The 23,124-nt window shown below is 39.4% G+C and overlaps 1 protein-coding gene across 1 annotated transcript; it reads right to left on the bottom strand.

Annotated features, from left to right (window-relative positions):
- Nucleotides 1-9,603: 9,603 nt before the first annotated feature.
- On the bottom strand, nucleotides 9,604-11,406 carry LOC124459893. Its single transcript, XM_047009672.1, has one exon. It carries the CDS (start codon nucleotides 11,404-11,406, stop codon nucleotides 9,604-9,606), a length of 1,803 nt encoding a protein of 600 aa, XP_046865628.1.
- Nucleotides 11,407-23,124: the final 11,718 nt, after the last annotated feature.

The raw sequence follows: 23,124 nt of genomic DNA, 5'->3' as shown, positions 1-23,124 counted from the left end.
AGTATCATTAGATTCATCCCCTTAAAGTATTTAATAGCAATGTGATTCAAGAGTACCTGCAGAATAATATATTCTTTAGATACGGAGTTCCCGAGATATTGGTTAGCGACAACGGATCACAATTCAAGGCAAGCGAATTTAATGCATGGTTAACGACATTGGGTATAAAACATATATATACAGCAGTTTATTCCCCACAGTCAAATACCTCTGAGAGGGTAAACAGATCTATCATTGTAGCAATCCGCGCCTATCTCAAAGAGGACCATCGCGAATGGGATTTACATAAACCTGCTATAAGTTGTGCACTAAGAAATTCGTTTCATCAGAGTATAGGATGCTCTCCTTTCCATGCTTTGTTTGGCTTTGACATGGCCACACATGGTTCCCAATATACTCTTCTCGAAAAGATTTACATGCTAAATCAATCGAATAACGTGTTGCTAAAGGACGATCAGTTAGCATTACGCCGTAATTAACTCAAGAAGAATATAGCACAGGCAGCGGAGCAGAATGCAATGGTGTATAATCTGAGAACCAAGGAGGTTAATTTCAAGGTAGGACAAGAAGTCTTTAGACGTAATTTTGGACCGCTGCAAAGCGGTAACTTCCAAAAATGCGTTAGTGCTAAGTTAAACTTGTTAAAACTTAAATCTCGAGTTCGAGAGAGATTGGGAAACTGTTATTATGTGTTAGAGGATTTAAATGGTAAACTGCTAGGAACCTATAAGGACATTAGGCAGTCATTATCTTTTTTCAGGTTAATACTCCGAAGCAAGCTCTAGTATTATCCTATGGTTGTAGTGCCCAGTTTCTGCCATTAGTTTTATTTTTAAATTTTAAGGTGTTAGTTGGTAATTCAGTAAGTGGTGGGTAATTGGGTCGATAAAAATAATAAGCTGAATTTGAATTTCGATAAATGTACTAGTGCATCTCTAGCGAAGTGGCATCATGCGCGATTGCATGTATTGGTCACACTCTTTTCTGACGAACTTTCGCCCTGGCTAGACGCCTAAACCACGCTGCTCCTCAAGAAAAAATATAAAAATTTAAATCTGAAATTTTCTCGGCCATCAAGCCGAATTATTAAATTAGTACTAATCTGGAGCATATAGGACAACAATTATTGTGGAGTTTTGTGAATCCTATTATCGTAAGTTATTTTTTTGTGGATATTTAAGTATTTGCAAGTGTCTCATAAGTTCTTTTGAAAACTTAGAAATAATTAAATTGGATGTTGAAAACCTAATCAAGGAATTTCCTACTTGAATTCCGAAAACTTACAAGGAACATTTTTGAGACACCGTGGGCTCAAAAGCTGCACACCGTGAAGGGCACAAAGACATTCCGAAAAAAGGCAACTAGCTTGGAATAGCCGCCCGAATCGGATACGGGCAGAGAAAGTTTCTTCGTTGCGAATTGACCCTTAGACCGAATTTGTTGCATAGGAATGAAAGTCGCTTGATTTAACCTAACATTTTATTCCTAAGCATCATCCAGCGGACGACGAAGGCCTTCGACGGCCCGGACGGATGTGTCCTAAGTTCTGAATTTATTTCCCTGTTTGTATGCAAAAAGAAAGCTAGTTTAGTGTCAAATAATCAGCAAATAAGAAAAAGTACAGTAAAGGTAAAAGAAAATATAAAAAAAAAAGAAAATTGCCAATCATTGTTGAAAAATTAAAACGATATTAAGAATCGCCCTTGACTGTGTGAGCGAGCCTACAGTTATTTATAATTAATATCGTAATTTAAGTTGGAGACTTCCAAATTCCACTTGACATTTTTTTTTTTTTTTGAATATCTATAAGTTTTTATATATCCACCTTACAATTAAGATTCAACAAAGCAAAACAGATCCAATTATTTAATTTGATTACCGTATTATATAAGAATCATAATTTTAGTTTAGTTAACTCGGATTATGTTTCCGACTTATTGAAGTATTTTGGTATTCCGTAACCCTTCTGAATTAATGCATTTTATAATGTTTGAGTAAAAGTTGTGTAATCTTCCTTGTAGCGAAATGTGAGTGGTGAGCTGAATTTGTTTTGGGATTTTCCAGAATCTTGCGAAAGAAAAATCATTGGTTGGGAGGGCAAACCCTAAAACAAGAATACGACGCGAAGCTATAATAACATCCCCATAGCTTCCCTATTCGTGCGATACTAATATACTCTTTTTCTCTATCCTTATAGTTCATCTCTTTTGGTTAAGTAATGGTGCTCTAGGGACTTTGTTTAATTTTATGTACTACGGGTGTAATGAGTAATGCTGGTCCAAAGAACCCCCCAGAATGATTTAGTCCAATTTATAATGTCAGATCAAGCCGCGGGTCCCATAAGTAATAAAAACAAGCAGACCCATAATACTAGAGCTCAATCACAATCAAGTAATATAGCATCTCCGGCTAGTTAGGTAAAATCAGGAGGTAGCGGTAGAAAACATAAATCTTCAACGCCACGTAAACCGGAGAACTCGAATCAACCCAGCCAGCGTTTAACTCTGTCACAGCAACAATCAACTTCAAATCGAACAGCTGAGATAAATTTTAATGCTATTTTTGAAAGAATGGAATATTTAATTGAACAGAGATTGGGAAATTTGAATTTAAATAATTCAGTTGGACGATCTAGCAACCACGTTGGGCATCGCGTTCCAACCCCAAGATCATATTCAATATCACACCATTACATTAATCGTGGAAAAGCCGCCCAATTAGTACAAAGTTGGGGTATTAAATTTAATGCGTCTCCTAAAGGTACAGTATCAGAGTTTCTATACAGAATAAAAGCATTAACTGTAGACAATTTTCAGAGTGATTTTACACCGGTATGCAGAAATTTGCACCTATTGTTAACCGGAAGAGCCAAGGAATGGTATTGGCGCTTTCGAAAAGAACAAGACAAAATTATTTGGGAAGAGTTTTGTATGGATTTAAAACAAGAATACGACGATTTTAAGGATGATGATTTTATTCTTGAAGAAATACGTAAAGACGAAAACAGAGGAATGGTGAAGCATTTGATGTTTACTATGAAGTCGTAATGACTTTGATATCGAGATTGGTAATACCTATGGAGGAAAAACGACTCGTACATCAGCTACAAAGAGATCTGATTTCAGAAGTACGAGAAGCTTTATTATACGTTCCAATCGAATCGGTATCTAAACTTCGCCAGTTGGTGCACCGCCGAGAGCAATTTAGCCGTGAAGAATCAGGAAAACGCATTACGAAGTATACAAATGTTAGGAAGAATATTGCTTTACGCGAAGAGACATACTAAAATCCCGAGGAAGTACCCCAAGGAAAAGAAATACATTTGTTGGAATTGTGACATCGAAGGACACGGATGGGACATGTGCTTAGAAGAGCGCCGTATTTTCTGCTACGGATGTGGAAAGAAAAATGTCTACAAACCACAATGTGATGTATGCCTATCCCGTTCGAAAAACTCCAATCAGGGCACATCATTCCGTTGCAATCGAGTGGACCCTCAGTAGATGTCACGGATAATACAGCGACAAACAACAAAACACCAGACTTGACAGATAGTACCGGTATGAAGCGGCAAGAAAATAAAATTCAGCCATTTCCCAGACTTCCATACCATCAACGGCTGCAAAACTATTTAACGATTCGAGATAAAAATCTTTGCACAGGAGGTTGCAACTTCATTAGAAGTCGCTCAAGCGAACGCCTGCGTCGCTATTGGACGAAAGGAAAAGAAGTCCAAAAACGAATAATAGCGTCTATGATAAACGAAGCCTCAGATGGCCGTTTCTATGCTCCAGTCAAGTTTTTCGAATTTTCTGAGCTTGGTCTATTGGATACTGGAGCTAACATCAGTTGTATCGGATCAGATTTAGCAGCAAAAGACTGGACGAAATATCCCGGATTTTCAACTATTGTTTCAAGTGTGGCCACAGCAGATGGGAAAAGACATCCAGTTACCAGAATAATAAGAACAGAGGTGCAATACGAAAGCAAAAGAGGGCTGGACATAAGCCGAAATCCTGAGCCTAGTCACAAGAAGGCCGGACGGCAAGCTCAGCTGGAGCCGAGGTGTGGCGCGAAATGCAGAACCTCGGCGATTTAGCGTCAGTAGACGAAATAAAAAAGTCAATTCAACGGCGTGCTATAGCAGTATAGTGCCAGAGGCCTTGCATCTGGTAGTGACATGGAATTTGAATCAGACAGTCGGCCTGGCAAGCAGAATGGAGACTTCGTATCCAGTTTAAACTTGGCCATTTTGCACTTGGCCATAATGTGGACAATTGAGAGGAACTCAGCCAACAACCCAGCTGCACGGAAAAATGTTAAAATGTACCAGGTGGAAACGCTAAGCCCCAAGTTAAGGCTTCTTTCGAGTTTCCGCAACTAACTGGCGACGCTAACAATTGTGCCAAACTGCTTATAGACGCAATCTCAAAATTGTGCGATACCAGTATGGCGACCCGAAGGCGCCTCACCAAACTGAAGACAGAGTCTATTGGTGGATCGCGACCATCGAGAAGGCTAGAAAACGGTGGAAAGGTGGTACCAATAAATATATTGTTTAGTGACCACCATTGACTTCAAGAATGCGTTTCACGGGCCAATTAGAGCAAAATTCTGCATGCTCTACGTTTTTTCCAAGATCTTGACCACCTAAATTACTTAGTAGAGGTATATTTTGGAAACCGTATCCTGCGATATCCGGCTCCAGAATGCACTTGGTACAAGGAGGTGTTGCCCAGGCATCAGTTCTAGGTCCACAATATATGATGGTGTTTTGCGGCTGTCTTTACCACCTGGGACGCAAATTATTGGTTTTTCTGATGAGGTGGCGCTCACTGCTGTAGCGTAACACATGCACGAGGCATAGGAGAAAATTTCTGCGGCTTCAAGCAGCGGCTCCAACTGTCAGACCACAAAAAAGAGGCTGCGTTAATAAGTAAAATTGTGAGGACAATAAAATACCTGGGAGTAATGCAGGATACTCGACTTAGCTTTAGAGAGCACTAGGACCACGCCAACGCAAAAGCTGCAGACATAGGGATAGCTATAAACCGCATCCTGCTCAAAAACATGCGCCCAAGGCAAATGCAACGCAATCAACATACCGACTGACAGCGATTCGGGTATGTCGTGGGGATCATAGAGGGGATGACTCCAAAAGACCTCATTGCATACGAAGCAGAGTTCGTGCTTAAAAGGAGGCAACCCGTGGCATGGACACAGTCGAAAATTTGGTTATAGAAAAAAAAAAAAAATAGCATAAAATCAAAAAAAGGATTAAGCAACTGAAGTATTCTCTACAACTAGAAGCACATTCAAGTAAAGAAAAGACAGATCAATATTTTGCAATCTGGGTAATCCAACAGCAGTTTATCTGCTATTAACCTTCGAAACTTTTATTGGGGAGTCTGTCGTACAAAAATAATTGCGCTTATACGGATCCAGAGAACATAAAATTGAGTTTGAAATTTCAACCACCTAAGACAACAAATAAAAGAGGAACTGAGAAGCTTTCTGGAACTGTGTAAATACTTTGGAAAATTCATTGCTCACCTGTCAAACATTGCAGAGTTGTTAAGACCAGTACTTAAGGCCAATAGCAAAGTTCTGTGGTAGGCCGTTTTCTGGTCTCGAATTTGAGATCCTCACTGATCACAAGCCGCTTGAAGCGATTTTCAAACCAATGTCAAAACTCCCAGCGAGCTATGAAGCAAAAAAAGGGAAAATGAAGAAAAATTATAAGAGGACCTACTACAGGCTTTGCACTTTCGGAACTTATGCGCAATATAACTATCCTGCGGGATATTCGAGACATTATAGAAGATAAAGTAGATAACTCATCAAGGGAAAAGGAAAGGTTGCAGGTGCTGTTAAAATTAGAAGTGCTAAGAAGGCCGATATAAAGGTTGGTGACATTGTTATATATTCTTTCGAATTGACATCCAATTTCTAAACGACTAAGTATGAAGTCGTTGAAATATGCGGAAAAGCAGTCTAAACGTGAGCCAAGAAGATACCATCGAATGAACTGCTGCCCAATAATGGAAACTCAAATGATGACGCTCAATCTGGTTCTCAACACCAAACCATCTCCAGTAATTCACCATCTACGAAATCGAATAATGTATTGGATATTAAGTAAACGAGTAAAAAGAAAGCCAATAAAATAAGTTGTTAAAATACTTAGAATGTATTTCTGGGTATCTAAACAAATTAACAATTTTTTCTACTTGTTGTCAGTGATGGCGCGTAAATATACGACTGCACCTATTAGACAGAATCTGGGTGGTGAGGGTACACATGGCCAAAACAAATTAAATTTTGTTCAATTAATCAAAACTGGGTTTTAGACGGCTTATGGTATGACGGCTTATGGTAACAGTATCCTTATAGAGATAATATCTCCTCAAAATAATAAAAGTAATTGTGGACATGTGGACTGCCTTGGAACTGAACTGTTTAACAAACTATCAGTTCAGACAAAATTAATCACGAGCTAGAGCCATATTACCAAAGTGTTCCTTTTCGAAGAAAAGTAGGAACATTTTAATATAAAATAATAAGTTTTTAACATATTGTTGGAAAAAGGCGCCTTCAAATGGGGTAAAAACAAGGATCCTGGCGTTTATAAAGCGTTTTTTAAATTATATTTGGACCAATATTTAAAAAAGAATCCAACTGAAATTTAAAAAAAATGTTCAGTTATTAATGATGATTGGCCATTTTTGGCTTAAGTTAGAGCATTACCGAAGGACAGATGGTAGGCTACTGGAATTTAATGTGATAATACTTTTACATAGTGAAGTGGATATCTTTTATGTGTTTTAATAATAATGAATAGATGAGCGTCTGCTCATTTTTAAGCTTAAATATCGAACGATTCGTTATTTTAAACTATGAAGTATGCTTTGCCTAAATCAGGGGTAGGCACAAAGAGAGCCAACGAAAATTGTCAATGTATGTGTGTGCTTTACATTTCGCAAAATGAACAATATTTGCCTCAATCGCTCAAACGATCAAACCCGTCGATTTGATACAATTAAATAAATAGGGAAAACAACTCCATAATTCATTTTTTCATGTGCATCTTTCCACCAAAGCGACATAGACACGCTCGTGTCGTAATGCTGCAACAGACTAATTCTGTTTTTAAGTTCTCAAGTGCACTTCGTGTTGACTTCGGGATGCACACAGAATGCAAAACTATTAAATGCCGAAGAAAAGTGTCCGCACAGGCTAAGGGTGCCTACCCCTGACCTAAATATATTATGTATATAAAGTTTTGTCGCTAAGAGCAGCGACAGAATGGGAGAGCATAGTATTCATGTATGTGTATACTGCGCATCATCAGGTTAGGGCCCCCCTTCACGATCACTGACAATGTTCCATTAAATCGAAAGCATCAGAGCTCCAGCTTTAAGATTTTTTTATATTGTGCTACAATCATTTACAAAATAAAAAAATGTAACAAAAATTTGGACATAAGGTTAGCGCCCCCCGCGTTAAATTCAATTGAATTAAGTTGATGACCAATTATATTAGTTTATGACACCTGTACATAAAATTTCTATAATTATACCCTTGCAAAAAGGGTATATTAATTTTGGTCAGAAGTGTGCAACGCATAGAAGGAAGCATTTCCGACCATATTCGACATATTCCGACTATATTCTTGATCAGCATGACGAGACGAGTTCATATAGCCATGTCCGTCCGTCCGTCCGTCCGTCCGTCCGTCCGTCCGTCCGTCCGTCCGTCCGTCTGTCCGTCTGTCCGTCCGTCTGGATCAACGCAAACTCCTCCTAGACCGTTGGAGCTACAGAGCTGAAATTTCGCATGTAGGCTTGTATATACTGCAGGCGTTGTATATCTCGGATTCAGCCGGATCGGATCACTATATCATATAGCTCCCATACAAAAGGCAAAGTCACGAACTGTGACTTTTCTTAATAACTTCGTTATTTTCTGAGCTATTGTCATGAAATTTAGTATTAGTGAGTTAATTACACATATAAACGACTGTGCCAAATTTGATAAAGATCGGGTTACTATATCATATAGGTCCCATAGGAACGATCGGTGGAAAACAGTGACTTTGATCAATATCTTCGTTTTTTCCTATGCTAAGATTGTAGGCCGTTCTTTCGCAAACATTAGCCTTTTTAGCTTAAACATTTTTCCACTTTGATGGCTTTAGGTAAGGAAAGAGTTACCATAAAAGTTGCAAGGGTATACAAACTTTGACGCGGTCGAAGTTAGCCCCGGCCCTCTGGTTTTTAAGTAATATTAGTAGTGCCCGCCTTTGCTTGAAATTACTTCAAAAATTCGATTGGGAATTGAATTATACAGTTGTTTGATATAATTCAATGATATGGTTGACCAAGCGTCTTTGATACCTTCGATTAACTCTGTCTTTGTAGTATACTGCTTTCCGGACTCATACACTTTTCTGACCAACCATCCCCAGACGTTTTCAATGATGTTAAGGTCGGGTGAGTATGGTGGCCACTCCATGAGATCAATTTTTTGGCCCTGAATCCATGACTTCACGGATCGGGCGGTGTGAATTGGCATATTATCATGCTGGAAAGTCCACTGTAGATTTTGAAAAACGTTCTGGAAATGCAAAAAAGCCGTTTTCAACGTTTTTGCTGTAGTCCTGTGCGTTCATGCGCGATGTCAAAAATTTAAACTCGCAAGTGCCGTAGAACGATATTGCTTCCCACACCATACAATTGGCAATTGCTTTTCTGTGTCTTCCTGTCTTTTCAGCAATTTTAGGGTAGGATAGTCCAGATTCAAAGTATGCCTCAATCTTTGATTTTTCAACCAATGATAAAAAAATGTTCCTTTACCCATAGTGTACTTTTTTTAAAGATATCGATTACTTTGAGGTTCACAAAAAATTTGGTGTCTGCAATTGCCAAATTAAGCGAGATAACTAAAATTGCATTTGGGGGCGCTAATCTGATGATGCATAATAAGGGCAAGCTTTTTCGTCGAGAATGAAGCAAAACGCGAAAAAATATATAACGGTTCTTCTAAGAAGCTTTCTTCTCTTGTCATAAAGATCATAAATGAGTTTTGTAACAACAACAACAAAATATTACTATTTCCTTTCCTGCTTTATAGATGACTCGGAATCGGTAGGACTGTAGGCGTAGTAACCAATGTTCGATACGTGCCGGTGGTTTCGAAGTTGGTTTGAAGATGGATTTCAATGGCTTATGATCCGTTATTAGATCGAATTCCAGTCCTGCTAGGTAGAAGTAAAACTTCTCCACTGCCCATACCAGTGCCAAGCTTTTATTCTCCGTTTGCGAATATCTTTAGGCTTTTACTGGCGAACAATACGATATGATGGTCGTTGTGATTATCAATCTGTACCAGTGCCACTGGACTTGCATCGGCTATAAGACATGTACGGAGATTTTTATTGAAGTATGACAGCTTTGTCACCTCGACGTCTTTTTTCTTTAACGTATCGAAGGCTTGCTGTTTTTTGTTGGTCCAATCAAATTTGGTATTCGCCTTTATTAATCTTCTCAGTGGCTCCGTTGTGTTGGGGAGATCGGGTAAAATTTCACACACATTTTTGCTTATTCAAGACAACGTTGTAGGTATCAGAACCGCAGTTAGCGCCTTGTCGTGTTCTTCTTCGTTTTTGCCAAAGACGATGACATCGTCAATATAGTTCAAAGCATTGGGGCAGCCTGCTAACAATTCCTCCAGCCGCCTCTGGAAAATTTCTGGAGCCGAGTTAACTCCGAAAAACAGTCTTTTATATCGAAATAGTCCTTTGTGTGTAATAAATGTGGTAATCTGCCGACTTGACTCATCGAGCTCCAATTGGTGATAAGCATTTTTCAAATCCAGTCTGGAAAAACATCTCGCATCCCGTAGTTTGGTCATGAACATGTCGAATGTTGGAAGTGGGTAGTTTTCCCTCAAGATGGCCAAATTTGCCCTTCGCATGTCCAGACATAGCCTTATCTCGCCGCTTCCTTTATACGCAATTACAACAGGTGAAATCCAAGAACTCGGTCCATGGACTGGCTCTATAATGTCTTGCTGCACAGCCTGGCTTACCCTTTCTGCAATTTGGTCTTCTAACGCAGTCGGAAATCTCCGCATTGGCTGCTGCACTGGTCTCACATTGTGGTCTATGGCCAATCTCACAGGTGAAGCTTTCCATTTCGGAAAATGTGCGCACGAATCCACTCTATTTACGCCTAAGCCAAATCTTAGGACGTTGAGTTGTACGGCCGCGTCCCGTCCTAGAAACGATTGTCTACCATTTTCAATTACATAAAATGTAGCAATCATCTCTGGTCTTTCCTGAATTCTTATCGGAGCTTCAAAAACGTTAGTCACCCTTAGCACGTCATCCGAACCATAGGCTCGTAACTGGATAGATGAGTTGGTACGAACATTGAACACTGTCGCATGTACACTATTCAGTTGCAGCCAATCGCCACGGCCTTTCAGGTTGTACCGTGATCCGGAGTCAATTATCATTTGCAGCTGGGATCCCCCAACTAGACATGATACGGTTTTTTCTCCTTCTGGTTCACCAGTTATTTTAAAACAGTTCGACCAACTGTTGTCGCTGTGACACTTAGTCTCCTCCTCATCGATGGCGCGCACCTGGGACTGTGAGGTTCGTGGTCGCTTGCGTTGATTATCATATGGTGTTCCAAAACGTCTCTTCAATGTGGTCTTACACATCCGAGCATAATGTCTGAACCTGGAACATTTGTTACATTTTGAGTTTCTTGCCGGGCATGCCATACTGCGTTCATCTTGGTCTGCTGCTCCACACCGGCCACACACATCATTTGTCCTGTCATTTCTTTTTGTTTGGTGCTGATTCACTTGCTCTTCAACTGTGCACGTATTTATTGTCTCCTCCAGCTTGAGCTCCGCTTCTAATAGCTTCTTTTTCAACGCAGTCTTAGCCCAGGCATCAATGATTTTATCAGCGATGCAGATTTCCTTTATTTCGATCTTGGTGGCTCCAAAAGAGCATTTACTGGCTTGTTGTCTTAGCCGCAGCAAGAACTCGGCAAAGCACTCACCTTGGCGGGGCACCATGCTGCGAAACATGTGCCTTTCGAATACGGCGTTACGTTGTGGTGAAAAATATTCATTTAATTTATCCACCAGTGGTGTAAATACATCATTTTCCTTTGTCGCATCGTACGGCACTAACGCGCCTGGAAGACTGTACACCACCTCTTGTAGCTGTGGTCCGCCGAGATGCAGTAATTTGTTCCGCTTTTTAATTACCGATGAAATTTCTTCTGTGTCCACATAGATATTGAATGACCGAAGCCATTTCTTCCACTCGTTGCGCCACAACGATTTTTCTGTGTTGGCGCACAGAAATGGTTTGATTTCCGTCATCCTGCTGATTTGTTTTAGCTTACACATTATTTCGTGCTCAGCCTCTGATTCTTTTCAGATGATTTCGCTTGGCCAGATATTTTCAGCCTTTTTTAGTTCTGCCTTGCTCAGCTGTTTGCTTTTTTTTCTCTTGGCTTGTCTTAGAGTCGCCTTTGCACTCTCTCGACTCAGCCTCTGTCAAATGCAGATAATTAATTTATATTTTGTTTCCATCACTATTGTATACTTACATGTACGCACTTATATATATTTTTTTTTTATGACGCGGCCTGCCACAACGCGTTGCTTCGTGTATAACCTCACTTCTCTTTTTTTTCCTAAGCCGCGTATTCCTTCTTCTCTGTGTTTCCTCCTTTTTACCTCGTCGACACAGCAATTAGAAATGTCAAGTTATTTCGGTTTTAACAAATTAATTATTACTTTATTTAAGTGTTGTTTGAAATGTTTTCTGCTGCGCTTGCCGCCAAGAATCAAAGTGAAAAGGAATGAAAAACCGATGCCAAAGCTTGTACGCTAAAGCTCATTCCGTGGCTTGTGCCGCGGAGCTTTCTGTGTGTTGATCGCAGGCCACCGAAAGCTCTCTTGTTTGGAACAGTTAACAACGTTCCAATTACCCCATCCGACGACATCATTCATTTTGTCATCCAAATAGACAGAAAGCTAACTTGGCGTAACCATATTGAAGCAAAGAAATCGAAAATATCCGTGTTACATACGAAACGAGAACATCTTTAATGACCTTAATATAGATAGATGGGATGGGGAACACCCCTAAACGACAGAGGGAGACTGGCAGACAGAGTAAGCAAGCCATACTTGAAGAAAACCGGGCCAGAGGTCATCCCAATTAAAGCGAAAGAGGGCTGGACATAAGCCAAAATCCTGAGCCTAGTCACAAGAAGGCCGGACGGCAAGTTCGATTATGTAAAGAATAATGCCAAAAGGACAGGAAAAACGGCTACGGGCGATTTACTTCTCGGGCTCAAAACGGGTGAAAACGCCAACAGCAAAAACATTACCGAGGATGTGAGTCAAGTTCTGGGCCATCAAGCATCAGAACGAGCAGCTGCAGCCGAGGTGTGGCGCGAAATGCAGAACCTCGGCGATTTAGCGTCAGTAGACGAAATAAAAAAGTCAATTCAACGGCGTGCTATAGCAGTATAGTGCCAAAGACCTTGCATCTGGTAGTGACATGGAATTTGAATCAGACAGTCGGCCTGGCAAGCAGAATGGAGACTTCGTATCCAGTTTAAGCTTGGCCATTTTGCACTTGGCCATAATGTGGACAATTGAGAGGAACTTAGCCAACAACCCAGCTGCACGGAAAAATGTTAAAATGTACCAGGTGGAAACGCTAAGCCCCAAGTTAAGGCTTCTTTCGAGTTTCCGCAACTAACTGGCGACGCTAACAATTGTGCCAAACTGCTTATAGACGCAATCTCAAAATTGTGCGATGCCAGTATGGCGACCCAAAGGCGCCTCACCAAACTGAAGACAGAGTCTATTGGTGGATCGCGACCATCGAGAAGGCTAGAAAACGGTGGAAAGGTGGTACCAATAAATATATTGTTTAGTGACCACCCTTGACTTCAAGAATGCGTTTCACGGGCCAATTAGAGCAAAATTCTGCATGCTCTGCGTTTTTTCCAAGATCTTGACCACCTAAATTACTTAGTAGAGGTATATTTTGAGATGTTGCCCAGGCATCAGTTCTAGGTCCACAATATATGATGGTGTTTTGCGACTGTCTTTACCACCTGGGACGCAAATTATTGGTTTTTCTGATGAGGTGGCGCTCACTGCTGTAGCGTAACACATGCACGAGGCATAGGAGAAAATTTCAAGCAGCGGCTCCAACTGTCAGACCACAAAAAAGAGGCTGCGTTAATAAGTAAAATTGTGAGGACAATAAAATACTGGGAGTAATGCAGGATACTCGACTTAGCTTTAGAGAGCACTAGGACCACGCCAACGCAAAAGCTGCAGACACAGGGATAGCTATAAACCGCATCCTGTTCAAAAACAGGCGCCCAAGGCAAATGCAACGTCAACATACCGACTGACAGCGATTCGGGTAATTCGTGGGGATCATAGAGGGGATGACTTCAAAAGACCTCCTTGCACACGAAGCAGAGTTCGTGTTTAAAAGGAGGCAACCCGTGGCATGGACACAGTTGGCGAAAAGGAAAACAAAGTAGATGGTCCGCTTCTACAAAGGGTAGACGGACTGATCCTATCCTTAAGTATTGGCTTTCCAAAAGACATGGACAGGTAGCATTCGAGTTAACCCAAATTTTAAGTGGTCATGGCTGTTTCAGGTTATACCTTCACCGATTTGGCAAAGAAAGAAGCCCCGAATGCACCAATTGCCGGAATGGCATCACCGAGCATACGGAATTTGTCCTATTCAGCTGTCCAAGATTTTCTGCAGAGAGAGTCGAACTAGAGGTCATTCTCTGGCGGACGCCCACAGTCGAAAACTTGGTTATAGAAAAAAAATATAATAGCATAAAATCAAAAAAAGGATTAAGCAACTGAAGTATTCTCTACAACTAGAAGCACATTCAAGTAAAGAAAAGACAGATCAATATTTTGCAATCTGGATTATCCAACAGCAGTTTATCTGCTATTAACCTTCGAAACTTTTATTGGGGAGTCTGTTGTACAAAAATAATTGCGCTTATACGGATCCAGAGAAAATAAAATTGAGTTTGAAATTTCAACCACCTAAGACAACAAATAAAAGAGGAACTGAGAAGCTTTCTGGAACTGTGCAAATACTTTGGAAAATTCATTGCTCACCTGTCAAATATTGCAGAGTTGTTAAGAGCAGTACTTAAGGCCAATAGTAAAGTTCTGTGGTAGGCCTGAAGAATCGGCAAGAAATCGAATGCAAAGGCCTTACTCGTTTTCTGGTCTCGAATTTGAGATCATCACTGATCACAAGCCGCTTGAAGCGATTTTCAAACCAATGTCAAAATTCCCAGCGAGCTATGAAGCAAAAAAACGGAAAATGAAGAAAATTTAAAAGAGGACCTACTACAGGCTTTGCACCTTCGGAACTTATGCGCAATATAACTATCCTGCGGGATATTCGAGACATTATAGAAGATAAAGTAGACAACTCATCAAGGGAAAAGGAAAGGTTGCAGGTGCTGTTAAAATTAGAAGTACTAAGAAGGCCGATATAAAGGTTGGTGACATTGTTATATATTCTTTCGAATTGACATCCAACTTCTAAACGACTGAGTATGAAGTCGTTGAATGAAATGAAAGTGAGGTGTGGTTTTTTGGAAATAGGCGGAAAAGCAGTCTAAACGTGAGCCAAGAAGATACCATCGAATGAACTGTTGCCCAATAATGGAAACTCAAATGATGACGCTCAATCTGGTTCTCAACACCAAACCATCTCCAGTAATTCACCATCTACGACTGGATATTAAGTAAACGAGTAAAAAGAAAGCCAATATTTAAGTTGTTAAAATACTTAATATGTATTTCTGGGTATCTAAACAAATTAACAATTTTTTCTACTTGTTGTCAGTGATGGCGCGTAAATATACGACTGCACCTATTAGACAGAATCTGGGTGGTGAGGGTACACATGGCCAAAACAAATCTAATTTTGTTCAATTAATCAAAACTGGATTTTAGACGGCTAATGGTCAACAGTATCCTTATAGAGGTAATATCTCCTCAAAATAATTAAAGTAATTGTGGACATTTGGAGTGCCTTGGAACTGAACTGTTTAACAAACTATCAGTTCAGACAAAATTAATCACGAGCTAGAGCCATATTACCAAAGTGTTCCTTTTCGAAGAAAAGTATGAACATTTTAATATAAAATAATAAGTTTTTAACATATTGTTGGAAAAAGACGCCTTCAAATGGGGTAAAAACAAGGATCCTGGCGTTTATAAAGCGTTTTTTAAATTATATTTGGACCAATATTTATTTATTTATTTATTTATTTATTTATTTACGTCAACTAACACAGCAGTCGGCGAAAAAGCTTAAGCTAAAGACAGATAGTAATTAATTGAAAAAGATAGCTTAGCTATATACACAACTAAACATCCCCGACCCGGTGGAGGTGTTTTATTTGCATAAGGTGCCAGCTATGCCCCGATTCACAGCCAATGTGGTCAGGGATGAGTTGCAACCAATCCAAGTCCAGAATATTATTATTGGTTTCGCTGTAGATGATTAAAAAGTATAGCGCGAAGAGAAGTGACAGAAAGATGAAGAGAAATTAGGTGAGAAAGGTTGTTAAAAAAGAACACGAAAAGGTTCATGAAGTCAGTTAGTCAGACATCTACTAAGGTGAATAGGAAAAAAGTTTCTGGTCCGACGTGAGGGAACACAAAAATATAGCGTATCTAGTAAATTAGTAGAAGTGACTTCGCCGTTGACTAGTTTATGGAGAAAGAGAATGCCAAAAACGAGCCTACGGTTGTAAAGTGAAGGAAGATTAATAAGAAGAAGTCTGCTAGAATAAGAAGGTAGGCGAAGACTCGGGTCCCAATTAAGACCGCGTAACGCAAACTTAAGGAATTGCTTCTGTACCGATTCAATACTACGCTGGTGAACATCATATTGCGGATTCCACACTGGCGAGCAATATTCTAGAGTAGGGCGAACTAACGAAGTGTATAAAACCTTTGTTACATAGGGATCATCAAATTCTTTGGCCCAACGTTTAATGAAGCCAAGAAGGCTGCATGCTCTATTGACAATAGAAGAAATATAAACATTAAATGAAAGTTTTGGGTCAAACATCACGCCTAAGTCTTTGAACGATGGTACACAATCTAACATAACAAACTTAACAGAGTAATGAGCTAGGAACGGAGACAAACGACTGAAAGTCATAAAAGAACACTTACAGGCATTAAGGTGTAATTTATTAACGTGGCACCAATCACAGAACGCATCGAGATCTGATTGCAAGTACTGTTGGAAAGAAGGATCATTATAGGAATAACAAATCTTGACGTCATCCGCAAACATGAGCACGCGTGAATGAGCCAAGGCCAAAGGCAAATCATTTATAAACAGTGTAAATAACAGGGGGCCCAGATGACTGCCTTGGGGTACACCTGACGTAACTCGAACAGTTTTAGATATTGAGGAACGAAAAGACACCTTTTGGGTTCTGCCAATAAGATACGATTTTAACCAAGCCAACAGTTTTGGGGAAAAACCCATTATGTTAAATTTCGCGAGAAGCATAGAATGATCAACCGTATCGAAAGCCTTACTAAAGTCAGTATAAATAACATCAGTTTGACACTTTTTACGGAAGCCATGGTGTACAAGGGTAGTCAACTCTAAAAGGTTAGTAAGCGACGAACGACCTTTCATGAATCCATGCTGACAAGGAGAAATAGTGGATCTGGATAGGTGTTGAAGGGAAGACGTAATAATTTTCTCAAACAGCTTTGGTATTGCCGAAAGTTTGGCAATGCCACGGTAGTTAGAAACATCCGATTTGGTACCCTTTTTAAAAAGCGGAATAATAAAAGACTCTTTCCAAATATCGGGAAAGGTACAAGACTCACTCGATATAAAAAATAACCGAGATAAAGGCTTATATAGGGAATTCGAACACATTTTAAGGATGCAACTAGGTATATTATCAGGACCGGGAACGAAGGAAGACGTCATAGATGACAAGCTAGAGATAGTACAGTCTTCAGTAATACTAGGAAAAAACATACAATTTAAATGAGGGATAGGGTGTGGATTCCGAAACAGTAGTAGAATAAGTCGACTGAAAGAAATTTAGCAAACAGATCTGCAATATCTGAATCATTATTAGCAGTCTGGTCATTAAGTCTGAAGGTGGAGGGTAGTTCATTAGAGCGTCTTTTGGAATTAACAAAGTTATAAAATCTTTTGGGGTTCTTATAAAATTCAATCTTACAGCGAACGATATAATTATTGTAGCATTGAGTGTTTAAAAGACAAATTTGAGATTTGGCTATACAGTAATTTGCATAGTCAAGACGCGAACCAGTTTTTTTAAATCTTTTAAAATATCTCGATTTAATGTTACGGAGATTAGAGAGCCTACGTGTGAACCAGACTGGCGCGCTGGAGACGGTAGAGACATTCATATAAGGAACGCATTTATCAATTAGAGAATTAAGAGCAGAGTAGAAAAACTTCACTGCACGATCTATATCGCAGCACTCAAATAGAAATGACCAATCAAAAGAGAAAATAAGGCTATTAAGAAGATTGAAATTTGTTTTACGAAAACATCTACGACGAGAATTTGCGATGTTATTAAATGAATTAGTAACGGAATTGTAAGAAATAGTAAGTTCAATGGTATGGTGATAGGGATCTTCAGGTTTCACTAGGGGCTGTGTTCGGGATCCAGCACTAACAGTGGGATCAGAAACAAAAACAAGTTCAAGGATTCTTTTAGAAGAGTTAAGGAAAGAATTTAACTCATATAGCGGACATTCAAGTAGGCTATCAAGAAAAACATGTTGAGATGAAGGAATTAAGAAAGATAGATTATCATCAACAAGCCAAGAAATATTAGGCAAGTTGAAATCACCTAAAACTATAAGGAAATCGCGATCTTTAAGACGATTAAAAATAGTTTGCAAAGCATCAGCATGATGCATATAGGTCGTTTTATCAGAAGCTGAAGGAATATATGAACAAGAAATATATAAGCTAAAGTTGGAACATGTAATTTCGACGCAAATAAACTCAACACCTAAGGGCAGATCAATCGGCACAACACTTGAACGCAGATTCGAGTTGACAGCAATAAGGACTCCACCGCCACGACGACCAACACGATCAAGCCTATAAGAAATAAAGTTATTAGAAAGAATTTCATTATCCAAAACAGAGGAGTTAAGCCAAGTTTCAGAGAAAGCTTATATGTCAGCCGAAAAGGTTTGGCTATCACAGAACAGGTTCGAGAGCTTGGTAAGAAGTCCTCTTACATTTTGATAATGAATGCAAAGACTAGACGTTATTAGTTTTTTGAAGCAGAAGATAAATTAGGAAGGTGGACAGGCAACGGACGTTAGCGCTTATTGGGCGCAAACTCGTGTACAACTAGGCCCTCTGGCCAGAAATTTGTGTCAACCATAGTTGAGAAATACTCATTAGGTACTGTAATTTTAAAAGAGGAAATTTCGCGAGGCCTAGAAAACTTAAACTTTTGAATTAAAACTTTAGCAGGGCATATATTACTAATGTAAGCTGCCACACACGACTCACAAGTATCAGGAGCAAGCCTAGAGATAAATAATTGTTTACGATGAGGCACTACAGTTAGTGGAGGCGGAGGAGCATTGGGATCCGCTAGTGATTGAGAGCTAGCATGATCCTGTGATTGATCAGAGTTCCCGTGAGGGATAGAATGAGGTACACCAGGGCTTTTAATGGGTACTTCAATATGAAAAGAAGAGCATAAAGAGGGACAAGAAGATGGTGTATGCGAAAGTAAAATGGGAGACGATGTAATAGAGAGTGCTGGCGACTGCTTGCGAGGCAACTCAAGGGTACATTTCTTGGGCGACTTCTCAGAGGGTGGAACAAACTTGAATTGCGACAATAAATGTACGCTAGAGTCACACTCGTTAGACAGCTGTTTGGCCAGTTTGTTTAAAGAAAGAAACTTTAAACGAATATCCCTATACATACGGCTAAAATCAAGCTGCTGGCTGGCACAAGATGGGCAAGTCCAGCGCATTAAGCCAAGCTCAGGCTTTGACACAGACAAACCAGAAAATTTGTCGTAGTCGCAGCCATTGAGGCCAGCACATTTTAAGTCAATAAGATTATCGCAAAGCCAACAAGATATTGCTCTATACTGATCATCAAAACGATCAGAATGCTTGCAAGTAGGTAGACAACAAGCCATTATGAAGCCAAAAGAAACACAAGGCAAAAAAAAAAAAATAAATAAATTTATATATATAAGAATAAATAGAAAAATTTAAATACACAGCACAAAGATACTTATCGATAAAAAATCAATAATTACAAATAAAACAAAGAGAACAGCTAGAGTGCACAGCACAAGAGAAAGTGCAAGAACAGTTATAAGCCGAGCTTTGAGAGGCGGCCTTACAAAATGGATTACGCGGGAGAGAAGCTGACCACAAGCACAAAGCAGATAGAACAACAAAGCCACTAGCACTGATGGTATGATGGGGGCGATGAGGGGAAGCAACTGCAGAAGCAATGACGATGGAGAAAAAAAAATAAAAAGAAAAAAATTAAATGCACCAAACACTAATCACGAAACAGAAAAACTGTTTAAACTATTTAATTTGGCGAATTATGGAAATAAAATACAAGGGTGTCAAGCGAAAAACACCAGTGAAAGCGTAAAAAAAACTAAGCACAATTCAAAACTGAGAGAAAACAATAAATATTAATAAAAACTCAGGAGCTATGCAAAAACACGACCGTCACGTCAGAGAGTAGAAGCTTTTGAAAAAAGAGAAAGAATTTTAGCGGACGTTGACGATACTATGCGCAGTACGTTCAAGTGGCCCCTACGACACCAGGACAAAGCCTGTTACGCGCGAGCCCAAGCAGATAACTGCCCACCTCCCACCCGACCGACCGAGGGGTGCAGCCGTATAACGCACGGCACGAATCGCGTGGACAAAATTCACAATAGAAAAGACAGACAAACACATAATACTATAGCTATCTATTAACTAAATGGGATAGGATAGATGTTTTAAGCATATTAATAGAAAACTCTGAGCCGATTACAGGGGATAGAAGATTGTAATCAGAGCAGAGGACCCTAAAAGGTTCATGCATAGCATAGTTAGAAGAACAACGACTAAGGGATAAAGGAATCAAAGGATGTCTACTCTGTCTACATGGTACCGACAGATTCACCTGAGCTAATAACTCAGGCGAGTCGATATCACCAATTAGGAGCTTGTGCATAAAAATGACACCAAGCATAATTCTACGGTTAGTTAGGGACGGAAGGTTAATCAAGAGAAGTCTACTAGAATACGAAGGCAAATTGATATTGCGATCCCAGTTTAAGCCACGAAGAGCAAATAGCAAGAACTGCTTTTGAACGGATTCTAGTCTAATCTGGTGCGACTCATATTGAGGTGACCAAATGCAAGATCCATACTCTAAAATAGGTCGGACAAGCGAAGTAAAAAGAACTTTAGTTGTATAGGGGTCATCAAATTCTTTTGATGAATCTGTATCTTTATAAGTAAGACAAAGCTTGACATCGTCAGCATACATAAGCACACGCGAATGAACAATGACTGATGGAAGATCGTTAATAAATAGTGTGAAGAGCAGAGGGCCAAGATGACTACCTTGAGGTACACCAGAAGTCACAGAAATGGAAACGGAAAAAGAAGACTTAAAAAGTACCTTCTGTTTTCTATTTATTAAATATTCTCGAACCCAAGAAAGGAAAAGGGGTGGAAACCCAATGTCGCTCAGCTTAGAAAGTAATAGGGTATGATTAACGGAATCAAAGGCTTTGCTGAAGTCAGTGTATATAACATCAGTTTGTTTACCATTTTTGAACCCCTTGATAATTATTGATGTAAATTCTAAAAGGTTAGTGGTTGTAGATCTACGTTTCACAAACCCATGTTGGGATGGCGAAATAATAGAGCTGCAAAAATGTTGCAATTGAGAAGTTATAATTTTCTCAAAAGCTTTCGGAATAGCGGACAATTTTGAGATACCCCTATAGTTAGAGGCTTCGTACTTTTTGCCATTTTTATGCAGAGGAATAATATACGACTCCTTCCAAATAGATGGAAAAGAGGAAGATTCTACAGACAATAGAAACAATTTTAAAATGGGTTTACATAATGCGTTTGCACAGAACCTGAGTATACATCCAGGAATACCGTCTGGCCCCGGAGAATAAACAGGTTTAACTAATTTAAGTTCGCTAAGAATAGAACTTTCATCAATCACTGGATTGAAAATGCAATTAACCTTTTTTAAATGATAAGGATACGGACTTGCTCGATATTCCGTTGAGGAATAAGTTGTTTTGAAAAAACTCGCAAACATATCGGCAATTGCCTGATCAGTGCTCGCTTTTTTATTTTGAAAAGACAAAAAAGATGGGTGCACAGAGGTCTTACGTTTAGAATTAACAAAATTATAAAATTGTTTAGGGTCAGAAGAAAATTGAAGCTTACACCGCTGAAGATAATTCTTATAGCATTGTGTATTAAGCATCATGAATTTTGAACGAGCGACTGTATACAGAGCATAACCTGATGAACGACGTGTTTTTTGAAACTTCTTATAATATCGTGTCTTCACATTTTTCAAATTGGATAGCTCGCGAGAGACCCAGGGAGGTTTGTTAAGCCGCTCCAGCCTACCAAGAGGCACACAAATATCAAAGAGTGAATTCAGAGTATCATAGAAAAAACGAACAGCCGAGTTCATATCACTACAATTGTACAGATAAGACCAATCGGTAGTAGCAATGTTTTCATTAAGGCTGGCAAAGTCAGTCTTACGAAAGCACCTAGTTAGAGGTAACTCATTTGAACCAAGCAATGGTGAAAGCAAGGGCAAATCAATTTTTAAATTTAATGTAGGATGAAATTTGTCTTCTGGAAGAACAAATGGTTCGATCCTAGAAACCTCACAATAAAAAGAATCCAATACAAAAATAAGATCTAACGATTTTCCATTAGAATTTAAGACAGGATTGACTTGGGATAAAGATAAGCCTAGAAGGCCATCAATAAAGTCATGTGACAAAGAGGGCAGCAACGTGGTAGATTCATCTGTTAGTGACCATGCTAAAGCGGGTAAATTAAAATCACCTACAACTATGAGCATGTCTTGACTCGAAACTAAAGAGGAGACAAACTGAATTGCCTCTAAATGATTTAAATATACCACCATGTCTGACAATGGTGGAATATAGGAACAAGTAATGAAAGCATTAAAAGATTTAAAATTTACTTTAACACCGACAAACTCAATCTCCTGGGTACTAGAAAATTGAATCATTTCAGATGATAAAGCAGCATCAACAGCTATCAGAACGCCACCACCTATGCGAGAAATCCGGTCACGTCTGGAAATAGAAAAGTTTGTGGAAAAAACCGATGCATCAGCAATATCAGGTTTTAGCCACGTCTCTGTGAAAGCTAGAATGTTATGCTCAAAAGAAAGACTATCTACATAGAGATTAGGAAGTTTAGATTTCAGTCCTCTAACGTTCTGGTAACCCAGGTTAAGGGACGAAGCTAGTTTTTTGACACACCAGCAGATGCTGATGTGGCAGGACTAGTATTAGTTGTTGTTGTAGGCAAGCGAATCGGTTGCCGATTTTTTTTTTTTACAGTATATTCCTTAACTATTATATGTTTAGGCCAAAAATCTTCTCGACATATAGTGTCGAAGATATTGGCAGAAACACTAATTTTAAAGGACGAAATGTCCCGAGAATAAGAAAATTTAAACTTCTCCACCGCAATATTCGAGACGTTAACTTTCTTCCGAATATAGGCTATTACATCATTAGATGTGACAACAGGGTCTAGCCTAGAAACAAATATATGTTTCTTTGGTGGTATGCCAACGAGAGGCCGCGGTCCCGAAGCGTCAGCCGCAGCAGTAACGTTGGACAAGTCACCCACTGCAGCAGTCAACTTGTTCACGGGGCCCTCGATACTTTTAGAACTATCGGCAATTTCCATTGG

Source organism: Drosophila willistoni, assembly GCF_018902025.1.
Source record: "Drosophila willistoni isolate 14030-0811.24 chromosome 2L unlocalized genomic scaffold, UCI_dwil_1.1 Seg168, whole genome shotgun sequence".
NCBI classification, from domain to species: domain Eukaryota; kingdom Metazoa; phylum Arthropoda; class Insecta; order Diptera; family Drosophilidae; genus Drosophila; species Drosophila willistoni.
Note: the sequence above shows the minus strand (reverse complement) of the source record. Positions and strands in the feature narration are given on the sequence as shown.

What these genes read in the sequence shown, in the direction of transcription:
- LOC124459893 (XM_047009672.1), bottom strand. Translation starts at nt 11,406, where the DNA reads ATGACGGAAATCAAACCATTTCTGTGCGCCAACACAGAAAAATCGTTG.